General features: G+C 41.8%; 1 protein-coding gene across 2 annotated transcripts in view; it reads right to left on the bottom strand.

The window, feature by feature from the left end:
* Window positions 1-16,116, bottom strand: part of Rasgrf1 (Ras protein specific guanine nucleotide releasing factor 1) — a 111,557-nt gene that overhangs the window by 30,828 nt on the left and 64,613 nt on the right. For both annotated transcript variants that reach the window (XM_004874801.4, XM_004874800.4), the window contains exons 14-16: window positions 3,464-3,712; window positions 2,212-2,582; window positions 191-316 (exon numbers count right to left, since the gene is read on the bottom strand). In XM_004874801.4, coding sequence (XP_004874858.1) covers window positions 191-316; window positions 2,212-2,582; window positions 3,464-3,712 — 746 coding nt within the window. The remainder of the gene's footprint in view (window positions 1-190; window positions 317-2,211; window positions 2,583-3,463; window positions 3,713-16,116) is intronic.

The following is a 16,116-nucleotide window of genomic DNA, read 5'->3' as shown; positions in this document are numbered from 1 at the left end:
AATGACCTCAGAGTGACTCCGCTGCAGTGAGGACTGGGTCTCCCCAGCTGATATCCCCCATGAGCTGGGGCTGGGGAACATCAGGATAGTCTCTCTTGGATCAGAGGTGAGGCCATGCCCTCTCCTTGGCCTGACCCACTACCCCTCCCCACAGGACCGTGGTCTGCACTGTCACACCGGTGAGCTGTACCTGAAGAGTTTTTGCTTTTGACTGATTTTGGTGTTGTTGGAGATTTGGTTGGTGATGTCTCAGTATCGCCCTCATCGCTCTGGTTCTGATCAATATCTGACTCTTCTCTTACGGAGACTTCGGTGGCTGGGAGAAAATTAAAAAAAAACCACAATCTTTTATTTTTCTCAATTATTCATTGATTTGAAAATTCACATCTATAATTATGGAAGCAAAACAGAGGAAGTCGAGGATATTCTGGATGCAGAAAGCCTCACAGCTTTACTGGCCACAGATCTCTGGTACCCTCTCATGTGCTAATGGGCACTGTGAGTCTCCAAGGTGGGTTTTGCTCTGGGGGGGGTCCCAAGCTTCATGGGCACAGCTGGGATCTTGCTGAATGCAGATTCTGGTTCAGTCACTGCCCCCTCCTAGGGCCTGAGAGCTGCAGGGGACACCACACCTTGATGAGTTGCCCCCTCTGTCTTGCAGCACTGTAGGGTCACCACGTGCACACAGTTCCCTTTGTGCTTGTGCTTTGCCTCTGGGTTGGGCGATAAATGATCGTTTTCCTAGTCCTGAGAGACTCGTGGTCTGCACCCTCTGGGAAGGCATATGACCCATGCTGAAAGTCCCTTTCTGGCACAGTGAGTCAAACATTCTACCTGCTCTGAGCCTCAGTTTCCCAACTAGAAAGTGAATGCATTTACACTTGACCACTTTGAAAACCCAACCAAGGGCACAGGTCCTCTTTAAGAATGTCCACACACAGGCACATAATTAGAGGAAGAAGCCTGGTCTCGGGGACTCCTTAGCATGGTCTGGTGTCCTAACACAGCAGCCGGACTCAGGGTAGCTTCTGCTGTATGGAATTCCACGCCCTCTGCTGCCCTCGAGGGCCTGTTTACTATACCCATGGGATGGCATCTGGGGCTCTCTGGTGGCTGTTTCCTTGGTTGCCAGCTTTCAGCTGTGCAAGTCCCATAGTCAGCTATTTGCGGAATGTGACCTGGTGACACAGCCTCTACCCTCGCCCACTGTGTCACTGCTGGAGTGCCCTGGACCTCTGTCTTCTAACTCAGAGAGAAACCCTGGCCATCCTCAAAGTCATTTTCAAAGGCCTCCTCTCAAGGCCAGGGTGCTGGACGTGTGGGCACCCACACTAACCAAGGCCATGCTGGTGGTTTCCAGGCTATGACCTGGTCTGATCTAGGAGAGAACCACACCTGAGCCTTCCAGTGTGGGCAGAAGGAGCTTGAGCGCAGGAGGTCTGCCCTGCCCACATGTGTTCTGGCTGCCTCTGCACCATCTCCTGTCTGCATCGTCTCCAGCCTGTCCCACCACCTTCTGCCTCCACCCAAATCCTCCCCAGCCTGTCCCCACATTATCTTCCACTTGCACCCACATCCTTTCTAGCCTATCCCCATCCAGCATTCCAGGTAGGCCGAGGTTTGAGCCATTCCCTGAACACAATGCTTTTCCTTGTTCTTTAGTCCTTCACACTCCATTTTGTCTGGAATGTTCTCTCTTCCTCCTGGTGAAACTGCAGAGCCTTCTCTGACTCCCAACTCCCTGGGACTCTCTGCCCCCATGCTCTGCGCCCTTGGGTAGCTAACAGAATGTGTATCAGTTCATGTGCCTGAGTCTCCGGATCTGGTCTGGTTCCTCAGCCAGATTGAGAGTCCTGGAGGGCAGGACCTGGCTGGTAACCTTTTGACTCCTGGGTCCTGAATGGGCCTGGCTCGGGACAGGTCTGCTGCAGATCAAGTGAATGCAGGGACTTGGGATGATATGGTTGTCAGGGAGACGGAGGCCCATACTGCTGAGGATGGGTGCTGATACTTATCTAGTTGTGGTGACCCCCTGGGGGCTCTGCCTGGCATACCCTGGTGGCTGGGGTGCCCACACATGGCTCCCTCCCCATCTTCCCCATGCTAGCACTGGCAAGACCCGAGGGACCCCCACGCCCTTCCATCCTGCTGGGAGCCTGAGGTGCAGCGGCCATTGCCTTGGTGACTCTGTGTGCCTGCACAGCCACTCACTCTGCTTGTTGAGGGCTGAGAGCTCTTCAGGTCTCTCTGGGGTTGTTTCACCCTCGTCCGGGATCTTACTGGCGAAGCTGCTGGACACATAGAGCTTGCTGGTGTCCAGTGTAGCCTTGCCGAAAGGTGACATGGCTGAGTACATGCTGGTATAGCCGTTGGAGCTGCAGCTGAGGGCGGCCAGGTCCAGGGCCTTGCCGCCTGTGATGATAGGGATGTTCAGGGACAGCTTCCGCCGGCGGCTGGGTGAGGACGTGCTGATGGACAGGGGTGGCGGGGAGGAGAACTTCCGGGTGGCTCGAGGAGACTTGGGGGGTTCGCCGTACAGGAGCTTGTTGTTCTGGCCGCTAGCAAACAGGAGCTCCAGGGACCTGGGCGAGCCAAGGCGAAACGGGTGACTGAGGCTGGGGCCTGGTGGGTATCAAGAGTGATGCTCCCACATTCTCATGGTCCCCGAGTTTGGGACTGGTCCTCCGAGCACGGAGCCTGTAGTGAAGGGCTCAGGGCCACATGTTCACATATGCAGGGACCTGCTTGTGGTGGCCCGGGCAGGGGACCCTCTTTGGGCTCTCTCCTCTGCTGCTCTCTGGCTTGGGGTGCTGATCTCACACCAGGCTGCTCTGTCCCCATCCTCACAAGGGTCCCCAGGGCGCCTTATGATGAGGAATCTGAGGCTCAGGGACGGGGAAGGACTCATCTGATGACTCTGAGCCCAGCATCCGCTGAATGACACTTGAGGGGCCTCAGTGGTAGCTCTGGGGTGGGGTGGGTGGAAAGCTGGGCCCAGGACCCTGAGTTCAAATCCCCACTCAGCCAAAGACCTTGGGGTCCTGGGCTGAGTCTCTTGGTCTTTCAGGGCCCTTGTGTTAACAGCATTGCTGAGCGGCACTGGTCAGACAGGAAGCCAAGGCTATGTGCCCTGCCCTCTGCATGCTCTACCCCTAGCTATGCCAAGAAGGGCTTGCTCTTTCCTCCTAAAGCAGGGTGGGGCAAACTTTCCTCCCTTCCTTCACCATCAGCACAGGGCCCTGGCTGTCCCAGAGGGGTTGAAAATATGAGGAGAAGGAGCCATGTGTGCCAGGACCCTCCAGGGGCAGAGGAGGGAAGGGAGCACAGAGCTGCCTGGGAAGGACTCCAGGTCTCGAAGGGCTCTGGAACCCAAACATGCCCTGCCTGGTGCTCTGCAGCTAAGCACTGTCCCCACTCACAGGCAGCCTCTCTGGCCTGGAGGCTGAGGCTCCAGAGTGCCCACCTGGCAGGGATTGCACTGATGGGCCTTCTGTAGATGGCGATGAGCTTGTCCAGGACCACGACGGCAGAGGTGAAGACGCGGTAGGAGTGCAGGAAGGTGTTAAGGAAGTCGATGCTCAGGAAGCGGAGGTCAGTGAGCCGCTCCAGCAGCCTCTCGACGCTGGCGTACCTGATCTGCAGCACTTTGCAGGAGTTCATGGTCTTGCTGAAGCGAATGTCAACGTCATCACAGTACAGGGAGGCATCAGACCTGAGGAGAAGGACAAAGAGGGACAAGGTTCTGAGATGCGAGGCCCCAATGTCTGTCTCTCATACCCCACAGGGAGCTCCCAGGGTCTTGACATGAGTCCCTGTCCCCACTGGAACCCATAGCCAAGGACTGTTCTTCCATCATGATAAGGGAAGCTCAGGATGTCATCAAGGAAGGCCTGCATCCCCTTTCCATGCAGCAGAAAAGTATTCAGCCATTAAAAGGAATGAAGCCCCGATCCATATACAACATGGATGAACCTCAAGGACCTATGCTCACGACAGAGGCTGGTGAGACCACAGAGGCCACAGTTCTGTACATAAATGTCCAGGGCAGGAGATCTAGCATGGGAAGACTGGGCATTGCTGAGGGAAAGAGAGAAGGAATTAGACAGTGGCAACATGTCTGGTGAGAATGGTTTTCTACTTCTGCACGTAGAAGCTTGTAGGGCAAAAGGCCCACAGTGGACAAAGCCTTCTGTGAGGAGTTTAATCTTATTCATGATGGAGGAGCCCTCATCGCCTGACACCCACCACCCTAAGGCCCTACTTCTTAGTATAACAGAACTGGTAACACCTGAATTTTGGAAAGGCCATATCTATACCATGGCAGAGCTGTGAAAATAGTTGAAGAAGTAATGGCCCAAACCCTCCCAAATTAGATTAAAATCATCGATATGAATATCCAAGTATCTCCATGGCTTCCAAGGAGGAGACACAGAGACCCACTCCAAGGTACAACACAGTCAAACTCCAGCAAGACAACAGGGTGAGTGCTGAGAGCAGGGAGAAACAAGGGTGGTACAGGCAGCTCACAGCATGATTAGGAGCTGACTTCTCATCAGAATCCACGGACACAGTGGGACAACAGATTTAAAGTGCTGGAAGAGACCCCCACCAGCACAGAGGAGGTGAGCCGCGCAGGCTCCAGCAGCACCCCCTGCCCCTGTCGAAATGAGAAGAGAAGTAAACAAGTCTCAAAACCACACTTGCAGATCACCTACAGCAACCCCAAAGGGAAATGAGATGGAACACTCTGATACTCAACCACCTGGACTCCCTGAACTGTCAATAAAAGAGAATCTGGAAAAAATAAAATCAGAAATGATTTCTCAGATAACAGCAGAGATTGTGCTCATAGTGCAAGACATGATTAATAAATCTAGAGAGGAGCTGAGGAACATGATGGAATCCCAACATAGGAAACAAATGGAATCCACAAAACAGATGCAAAGAGATTTCCAGGAGATTAAAAACTCCATCAAAAGTCTACGCAGCAGAATGAGCCAATGTGAGGACAGAATTTCAGGTATAGAAGATAAGATTACAGTTAGTGACCAGGAAAAGAAAAATTGCTTTAAAATTGTAAGGGAACATGAGAAATCAATCCAGCAGCTGCTAGACAATGCAAAGAAGAATAACGTAAGACTGATTGGAGTCATTGAAGAAACAGGAGAGAATGCAGATGACGTAAAAAAACTGTTCACAGAAGTGATGGCAGAAAACTTCCCAAGCAGGGAAAAAGAGCTTGACATACAGATAAGTGAGGCATGAAGGACTCCAAATAGACTTAATCAAAAAAAATCTACACATAGGCATATACACTTGATCTTAGCCAAAAGGCCGAGAAGCGATACACATAGGAATATAATTGTTAAGATTCCAGAAACCCAACAGAAGAACAAATTCTACAAGCAGTTAGAGAAAGAAACAAATCACATACAAAGGAAAGCCCATCAGAATCACAGCAGACTTCTCAATGCAAACACACAAGGCAAGAAGAGCTTGGAGTGACGTATTTCAAGCCCTAAAAGAAAACAGCCTCCAACCCAGATTGATGTACCTTGCAAAACTATCTTTCAAAATCAATGGAGAAATAAGATACTTTCATGACAAAGAGCACCTGAGGAACTTCATGAATACCAAACCAGCACTCCAAAAAATTTTAGACAATATCCTAGGAAAAGACAATGAAGATCACAACCCCAGGAAGCCCAGCAGAATGAATCCACTGGGCACAACAAGAAATTAAATGCAAATGGGGAGAATCCAATAAAAAGAAAAAGTCATGAAAATGCTAAGTCAATATGTATCAGTTATAACCATCAATGTTAATGGTCTCAATTCACCAATCAAAAGAAATAGACTGGCAGAATGGGTCAAGAAGCAAGATCCAACAATATGCTGCATACAAGAAACACATTTAATTAAAAAAGAAACCCATACTCTGAAAGTTAAAGGGTGGAAAACAATACTCCATGTGACAGGAACCCCCCCCCCCCCCAAAAGGCAGGAGCAGATATCCTCTTTGGAGATCAAGTGGATTTTAAATGAAAATCTGAAACACTCTGGTCCCAAGAATTTCAAATAAGGGATACTCAACTTGTATGTACAAATCTATTATGAACATGTGTTTTCATTCCTCTCAAGTAAAAACTTAAGAACTGGACTGTTAGTTCTTAACAGTAATACAAGAAATTTCTATATTATTTTCCAAAATGGTTTTATCATTTTATATTCACATTAGCAGTATTTGAAAGTTCTAACTGGTTCACACCTAAGCTGACATTTGTTCTTTTAAAACTTTTAACTTCATCTCCCTAATGAGTGTATAATTCAATCTTGTTATTGTACTGATTAGTATTTTTCTGATTCTAGCGTTGCATACCTTTCCTTGTGCTGTACTGGCTATTTATCATCTTCTTGTGTCTACTTTTTAATTGGGTTGTCTATTTTTTTTTTTTTTGGTACCGGGGATTGAACTTGGGACCTTACGCTTGCGGGGCAGGCACCAGAACCACTGAGCTAAATCCCCAGCCCCTAATTGGGTTGTCTATTAATGAGCTGTCAGAGTTCTTTATATATTCTGGTCATAGGTTATATGCATTATAAATATGGTCTGTTTAAGGACTACTTTTCATTTTCTTGGTTTTTTTTTTTTTTGGTACTGGGGATCAAACTCAGGTCCTTGCACTTATGCAGCAGGCGGGGAAACCACTGAGCTAAATCCTCGGCCCTACTTTTCATTTTCTTAATGATGTCATTTAAAGTTCTAAATTTTGATGCAATCTCATTTATCAATTTTTTTCTTTTATACATCATGTTTTTTATATCCTAGGAAATTCTTGCCTACCCTAAATTCATAAACATTTTCCCTTATAATTTCTTCTTGAAGTTTTATAGTTTTAGTCTTTCATATTTAGGTTCATAGAGCCTTTCAAGTTATTTTTATGTATGGAAATAAAGGGCTGAGGTTAATTTTTTATATATGGATACCATATGTTCTAGTGCCATTTGCTGAAAACACTATATTTTCCTCTGCTCTTGAATTGAGTTTATGTTCTATAAAATGTTAATGTTAAATAGTCTTTCAAAACTCAACGGGCCATATATATGTGTGTTCTATTTCAAGATTCTCTGTTCTATTCCAATGATCTATATGTCTTTCCTTACATCAACACTGCCTTGATTACTGTAGCTTTAGAGGAAGTCTTAAAATTAGGCACTAAATGTCTTCCAATCCTGTTTTTTTTTCTTTTTACTTTTCTAGGTCCTTTGTACTCCTACATAACTTTTAAATTTCAATATCCAATTCTTCATTTATAGCAAGTTATGCATAGATCTGAATTTTTATACATACCTTGTGTTTTCTAATCCCGCTAAATTCAAATACAAGTTCTAGGGGCTCTAGAGATTTCTTAGTATTTTCTCTGTAGATGATCATTTTATCTACATATAAAGATTTTGCTTCTAGCTTGCCAATCCTATCCTAATTGTGTCATTTTATTGCCAGACTATTTTGGTTTGGGCCTAGGTTTCAAAGTTTAATGGACAGACGAAGAGTAGGCATATCTGCCCTTGTTCCCCACCTTAAGGAGAAAGCATTGTATCTTCTCCATTCATATAAGGCATTTTTGCTGGAAGTATGGAGTACATGGCTTTGATCTGTTGAGAAGGTTCTGTTCTACTTCTAGTCTCCTGATAGCTTTTACCATGAACAGCTGTAGAATTTAGTCCAATACATTTTCTCCAACTAGTGACAGGATCATATGGCTTTTTCCTTTCCTCTGTTAAAGTGATGACTTTTGGGGGTGGATCTTCCAATGCTGAACCAACACTGACATCCCTACAATAAAACCACTTTCTACATCCTGCCAGATCTGACTTCTAAGAGTTTGTTTTGTTAAACAAATTTCTATCTATGTTCATACTTTTTACTTCTATTTTCTTTACCCAGTTTTAGGATTAGCACAATGTTGAGTTCCTAAAATGAGGGGAGAAATGTTCCTTTTTTTCTGCTTTAAATGTTTGATATAATTTGTCAGTTAAAATGTTTATGAGCCTGTTGTTGTCACATAGGTAGGTTTTCAAGCTAGGAATATACTTTCTTTAATAGGTGCTATTCAAATTTTATATTTCCTCCAGAGTTAGTTTCATTAATTTGTTTTCCAAGGTACTTCTTTGAAGTTGTCAAATTTATTTCAAAAAAGATTTTTGTAATATGCTTTCTATATCCTTTTAAATTCTGTAAAATCTGTGGTAATGTCTCCTAGATCTTAATATTGTAATTTAAAAAATGTACAACTGATATTGTGTAACAGGAAGAAAAGGTCTAAAAGAGCTGGGGAATTGGGAGGGGTAGGGGAAGGGAAAAAAGGGAAAGGAAAAAATATGAGAAGAGGAAAAAAATGGAAACAAGGTCTTTGCAAATAGGCAAGGGTGGAGGGGGTGAAGGGAGGGCAAGGGAAGGGGAAAAAATAAGAATCAAGATACTCATGTAAAGGTACAAGATCCCCAAGATGAATGTAACTGTATTTTATACCTAAAATGTACCAATAAACTTAATGGGAAAAAAAAAGTGCTGGAAGGAAGAGATGTTCAAGAGATAATCTTATATCCAGCCAAACAGTCTTTTAAAAGTAAAGGAAAATAACCTATGTCACTGGGGAGCATCTTTTGACATGCTGATTTGGTATCTGTGTATCTTTGGTGAGGTTTCTGCTCAAGTGAATGGCTCAATTTTAACTGGCGTTTTTCTTATTGTTGAATTCTAAGAGTTCTTCATATATTTTGGAACAAGTTCTTCCTCCTATAGATAATGGCAGTGGTTGTACAACATAGTGAATACACTCAAATAAAATTAATTGTACTCTTTAAAATGGTGAATTTTAATTTATATGAGCTGTATCATAATTTAAAAAAGTAACAGGGGCAAAAAAAGATATAAGGGAAATTTCCAGGAGCCAAAAACAGAGAAATTTAGAAACCAGCTGCCACGTTGCCTTGATGGCATTTGCTGCTCACAGGAGGAGCTGAGGGCTCACCTGGGAGAGTCTGGCAAGCCTGTCATAGAAAGCTGGGACATTTGAGGGGCTACAGCCCCAGGGAGGTGGCCTGGGGAAAACCTACCCACTGTCAACAGGTGGCAAGCCCTTCTAACTTTGCCTGAGCTCTGGGAAACACAACACTCCCTGAGAACGTATGATTTGCTCATAGTGGTTATGAAATACAAATATGCCACCTAAAATGTACCAATAAGAGGATTTAAAAAAAAGAAATACAAATATGCACCACTGATGTTGTTCAGGAACATCAAATAAGAGCACATAAAAGGAGGCACAGGTTGTAATGCCCTCAGCTCTTCACCAGGTTCTATAAGACATTCATAGATAAACCCACACGAACACAGGTCACAACCCACAAGGAATCCATCTGCCACAAGCAAGAGGCAGGAGAGATGACAAACTGCTGGACTGGATTGCCAAGAGTCTAATTTTTTTTATAAGTGTGGAAGCTCTACTACCTTTTGCTATGAGCATAATGGCAATCATTTCTGAATCTCCTGGACAAGCACGTCTTTCATGCAAAGTCAGCAGTTCCACAGACACCTCCTTCCCTCAGTTTTGAAGGCCGAAAGATGAAGCTGGCTGTGCAATGGCACTCATTGCGAAACCCCAGCCAAGGCAGGACAGCTCACAGTTTGTCTCCTATGGCTCCTCAGTCTGTGTAGGGGAGGTCACCCTGTCCTTCACTTCCGCTGACTGCAAGCTGAGCTTTAGAGCCAGTCTTCAGCCAGCAGTGGATCACCTGGACTTCAGATCTGTGACAAATCTGAAACCCTCAGGGCTGGGCAGGCCTTGGGGGAGGTCTATCAGTGGTCACCCTGGTCAAGGCGATCACTGCATGGATTGGGTGTCTGAGGCCTACAGCACAGATCCAAGTTCTTCTCCGAGATAGCCCAGATCAGACCTGGCAGGAGCAAGTCCCATTTCTCTAGGCTGCCAGGATGAGAGGACAGGTGTCAAGTGCAGGCAGCCAGACCACAGGGGCCGGAGAAGCAGAGGCCTCCATTGGTGGGAAGCAGCCACCCTGGAGGGTGTCGCATCCCACAGAGCCCTGGTGGCTACACACTGCAGGTGCATTTCAGGGGTCACACAGGTGTCACCTACCCGTAAGCAATGACTTGAGCAAGTGTGATTTGCATTTTCTGAACACTGAGTCTATTGTCTAGTTTTACTTTTGTTAATACCAAGAGTTTTTGAATGAAGTCTAGTGCTCACTTCATTTATTCTTTCCTGACTTCCTTCCTTCCCTTCCTATATATTTACAATACATAATGACTGCTTTGTTTATTTTTTTGGTACCAGGGATCAAACTCAGGACCTTGCACTTGCGAGACAGGTGGTGGCACCACTGAGCTAAATCCCTGGCCCTATGACTACTTTATTGTAGGTATTTGATACATGCACACGACACATCTTAATTCTTTTTTACACGACACCCCTCCCCCTCCTGCCCTTCTCTTCATCTCCTGGTCCCCTTCCATTTTGCAAAAAATCTATCTCCCTGTTTCTTTTTATACATCTTTTATTTTGTTCTTTATTTATATTTTGGTTTTCTATGAGAGAAATCACATAGTATTTAAATTTGTGTGTCTGATTTCATATAACATTATATTTTTAAAGGTGCATCCATTTTCCTAAAAATGTTTCAAATTTAGCCTTCTTTATAGCATAGCAGTATTCCATTGCATGCAAATACCACTCATTCTTTACCCATTTGTCTGCTGATGGACATACAGGCTGCTTCCAAGATTTAGCTGTTATGAATTGTGCGGCTATGAACATGAGTATGCATGTATCACTGCAATACAATATTTTAAAATCTTTTGAGAAGATACCCAGTAGGGAAATAGCTAGGTCAAATGGAATTTCTAATTTTAGTTTTTTGAGGAATCTCCATACTTATTTCCATGATGGTTGTACTAGCTTACATTTCCACCAACAATGTATAAGAGTTTCTTTTTCACTACAGTCTTGCCAGCAGTTGTTATTATTTGATGTCTTTTAAAAAATATTTTTGAAAGCAGTTCTAATTTTTATTTATTTTTCAATTTTTTTTCAGTACCAGGAATTGAACTCAGGACCTTGCACTTACCAGGCAGGTGCAGCACCACTGAGCTACATCCCCAGCCCCTAGTTTTTGATTTCTTGATGATTGCTATTCTTTCTGGAGTAAGATGGAATCTCAGCATTGTTTTAATTTACATTTCTCTAATGGCCAGCAATGTTCAATGTTTTTTCATGTATTTATTGCCTTTTGTATTTCTTCTTCTGAGAAGTGTCTATTCATTTCAGTTGCTCATTTTTTGATTGGGTTTCAATTTTGGGGGGGTCTAACTTTTTTGAGTTCGTTATATATTCTAGATATTAGTCCCCTGTCTGAAGTGTAGCTAGCAAAATTTTTCCCATTCTGTAAGCTGTCTCTTCTCTCTGTTGGTTGTTTCCTTTGCTGTGCAGAAGCTTTTTAATTTGATATAATTCCATTGTTGACTCTTGATGTTATTTCTTTTGCGATTAGAGCTCTGTCCAGAAAGTCCTTGCTTATACCTATGACTTCAAGAATTTTACCTGTTTTTTTCTTCCACCAGGGTGTTTCTGTTTTAATATTCAGATCTTTGATTCATTTTGATTTTAGTTTAGGTATATGGTGAGAGATATGGGTCTAGATTCAATCTTCTCCATATGGATAGCCAGTTTTCCTAGCAACACTTACTAGAGACTATCTTTCTTCCAGTGTATGTTTTTGGTCCCTTTGTCAAAGATCAGGTGGCCAAATGTGTATGTGGTTATTTCTGGGTCCTCTGTTCTGTTCCATTGATCCACATGTCTGTTTTTGTGCCAGTACCATAATATTTTTTGTCACTGTAGCTTTGTAATATAACTTGAAATCCAGGAATGTGTTGCCTTCTGCTTTGTTCTTGTTATCCAGGATTGCTTTTGCTATTCTAGGTCTCTTCTAGTTCCATATGAATTTTAAGATTGTTTTCTCTAGCTCTGTGAGGAATATTGTTGGTATTTTGATTGGGATTGCATTAAATCTGTATATCAGCTTTGGGAGCATGGCCACTTTGACTATATTGGTTCGGCTTATACAGGAACAGGTGATATCTTTCCATTTTCAAAGATGGTCTTTGATCTCCTTTTCCAGAAATATGTAGTTTTCATTATAGAGGTCTTTCACTTCTTTGGTTAGGTTAATTTCTAACTAGTTAATTTTTCGTGATGCTACTGAGAATAGTATTGTTTTCCTAATTACTTTCTTTGTGAGTTCATTATTGGTCAACAAGAACACTACTAATTTTTTGGGTTTTGATTTTGTATCCTGCTACAATGCTGTATTTGATTATTAATTATAGAAGTCTTTTGGTGGAATTTTTTTGTCTTTTATGTAAAGGATCATGGCATTTGAAAATCATGATGATTTGATTTCTTCCTTTCCTGTACATATCCCTTCTGTTGCCTGATTGTTCTTCAAGTACTATGTTGAACAGCAGTGGCAATAGTGGACATCCTTGGTTGTTCCTGATTTTAGAGGGCAAGGTTTCAGCTTCTCCCCATTTAATATGATGTTAGCCATTGGTTTGTCATAATTAGCTTTTATCAGAGTCAGGTAAGGTCCTTTTATACTTATTTTCTTCAGGGTGTTCCTCATGAATAGGTGTTGGAATTTATCAAAGGCTTTTTCTGCATCTATTGTTATGACATTTGAATTTTGTCCTTGCTTCTGTTTATGTGGTGTATTACATTTATTGATTTGCACATGTTGAACCATCCTTGCATCCCTGGACTGAAACCTACATGGTCATGATGTATGATGCTTATGACAATTTGTTGAATTATATTTGCCAACATCTTATTGAGGATTTTTGCATCTATGCTCATTAAAGAGATTGGTCTGTAGTTTTCTTTTTTAGTTGGAACCTTGTCTGGTTTTGGAATCAGAGTGATACTGTCTTCCAGGAATGATTTTGGGAGTAATCCTTCCCTTTCAATTTCATTAAAGAGTTTGAGGAATATTGATGTTATGACCTCCCTAAAGATCTTGTGGAATTCAGCAGTGAATCCATCAGGTCCTGGGTTTTTCTTGCTAGGGTTTTAAAAAATTACTGACTCAATTTCATTGCTTCTTATTGGATTGTTCAGGTTTATGTCTTTTTGATTCAGTTTTGATAAGTCACATATGTCTAGAAATCTCTCTGTTTTTGCAAGATTCTCCAATTTGTTGAGTACAATTTTTGTAGTCATTACTAACAATCTTCTGGCTTTTGACAGTCTCTGTTGTTATTTCATCTTTTCATTTCTAATTGCATTGATGTGAGTCTTTTTTTTTCTTTTGGTAAGTTTGGCTAAGGGTTTATCTATTTTGTTTATTCTTTCAAAGAACCAGATCTTTGATTCATTAATTCTTTGTATTCATTTTTCATCTGCACTTCATCAATTTCTGCTCTGACCTTCATGATTTCCCTCTTTAAAGTAGGCCTGGGTTTTGACAGTTGTTATTTGTTGAGCATCTTGAGGTTCATCATTCAGTTATTTATTGATTCCAGGAATTGTTTAATTTCTTCCTCGCTTGCTTCTGTGAGTGTGTTAGTGTTCAGGTGTTTATAAATTTTCTGTTTTTTTTTTTTTTGTACCAGGGATCGAACTCAGGACCTTGCGCTTGGCAAGGCAGGTGCGGTAATGCTGAGCTAAATCCCTGGCCTAATTTTCTGGGTTTTTTGTGATTAATTTATGGTTTCATCATGTAATGTTTTGATAATATATGTGGGGTGACTTTGATTCTTTTGCATTTATTTAAGCAGGCTTTGTGGACTACTATGTGGTCTATTTTGGTGAAATTTCTGTGTGCCACTGAGAAGAATGTGTATTTTACTGTAGTAAAGTAGAACACTCTAAATATCTATCAAGTCCATTTGTTTGAAGATGTGATTCAGCTATGACATTTCTTTGGTGATTTTTTTTTATTTAGTTGATCTGTCTCTTTGTGAAAGTAGGTTATCCACTCTTACTGTGTTGGTATTTATTTGATATTTTATGTCCAACAGTATTTGTTTCATGCAGTTAGTGCCCTAATATTTGGTGCATATATATTTAACATTGTTCTTTCTTTCTGTTGGACTTAACTAATATGCAGTGCCCATTTTTGCTGCTTTTGATCAGTTTTAGCTTTAACTTTACCTTGTCTGGAAATAATATTGCTACTTCTGCTTGCTGTCAATGGAATATTGTTTTCCATCCTTTGATTTTTAGATTCTATAACATTCTTTTTGGACTAGATGAGTTTACTGAATACAATAGAATGCAAAATAGATTCTGTTTTTTGATCCAGTCTCCCAATCTGTGTCTTTTAACTGGGGAGTTGGGGCCATTACATGGAGAGTTATAACTAAAAGGTATTAAATTATTCTTGTCATTGTGTTCTTTTTCTGTTGTTGACTCCTTCATTTTTCTTATTCTGTTTAACTACTTGCCTTGCTTGATGTATTCAATCTGACTTTTTGATTTTGTTGGCTTCATTGTCTGTCTAGGATATCTTGAATTTTTTTTGTGAGTTCTGGTTTGGTGTTCATGTATCTCTTAAGGTGTTCTTTGTTATGGAATGTTTTTTTTCTCAATCAATTTTAAAAGATAGTTTTGCAGGACATATTAGTCTGTTACTGATAGGGCTCGTAATACTTCACTCCAAGCTCTCCTGGTCTTTAAAGTTTGCATTCAGAAGTCTGCTGTAATTCTAATGAGTTAACCTTTATACATTTCTTTTTTTTTCTTTTATCTGACAGCTTTTAAGATTCTTCTTGTTGGACATCTGGAATTTTGAATATGATATGTTGTGGGTAGCTTCTTTTTTTTCATCATAGTTAATTAATGTTTTGTAAGCCTTGCTTACCTGTATGCTGAAATCTCTCCTTATACTTGGGAATGTTTTCTATTATGGATTTGTTAATGAATTTTTTATTCCATGTGTGTTGTCTTCATATTTCTCTCTAACTACAACTAGCATTAGGTTTGTCTTCTCAGCATCATCTATTGGCTGGTAGATAGAATTTTCTTTCTTTCTTTTTTTCCCCGGTTCTGGGAATCGAATTCAGGACCTTGTACTTGCCAGGCAGGTGTGGAGCCACTGAGCTACATCTCTGGGTACATTTTTCTTGTTCTTTTATTGTTTTTAAGGCTCCTCTGAGTAATTTGTTGGGATTTTTCATTTTGTCCTTGATTTCTGAAACCCTGTCATGACATTGGTCATTTCTGCAATTTATGAATTCTGTACAATTTTTTTTAATCTCCAGGATTTCTGTTTGATGCTTTTTCATGACATCTATATCTTTGGTAAATTTAGCATTCATGTTTTGAACTATTTTGGCTAACTCTTCCAATTTTCTGTTTGTTTCTCCCCTATCCACATTGGTCAGTTTGTATGTTAGTTCCACCATGTTTGGGGTCATGTTCTCTTTGAACTCACCTAGTTTCTTTAATCGTTTGGTACCTGGTGTTTGCTTTCCTCTACACCAGTGCCCCTTGGAGCTTCTTTGGGAGAGTTGGGAGTGTTTGAGGGGGAACAAATCTACATCCCTTAGGTTGAGGGTTGAGGTTAAATAGAGCAAAGTGAGTTGGTTGTGGGCACGAGTATCTCTTTAGTTATGTTATGTTTTCTAGTGATGTGTTCATGGTTTTATTTGCCCAGAAATATTGTTCACTTCTTTATGCTATTCAGTGAAATGGGTTGGACCCTGTTACTGTATTGTAAGGAGAGATTTTATACTGGAGATTTTATAACAGCATAATAGATGCAATCATACATCAATCATATGTAGTAAATTTTGTTTTCACACATTCACCTTTTTTTTTTTTTGTACCAGGGATGGAACTCGGGACCTTGTGCTTACAAGGCAGGTGGTAGAACCACATTCACCTTTATTTGTACCTTTTACCATCTATGCTATTTTGTTATTAGCAGTTAGTCTGTAACATGGAAGGAAAAAGGAAGAGAAGGAGAAAGGGAGAAAGAGGGATAAGTCAGTAGGAGGACAGGTGGATAGGAAAAATAATAACAGGTTAAAAAATG

Source organism: Heterocephalus glaber, unplaced genomic scaffold, assembly GCF_053883595.1.
Source record: "Heterocephalus glaber isolate CG9 unplaced genomic scaffold, H.glaber_assembly_v1.0 deba00001531, whole genome shotgun sequence".
Lineage (NCBI taxonomy): Eukaryota > Metazoa > Chordata > Mammalia > Rodentia > Bathyergidae > Heterocephalus > Heterocephalus glaber.
Note: the sequence above shows the minus strand (reverse complement) of the source record. Positions and strands in the feature narration are given on the sequence as shown.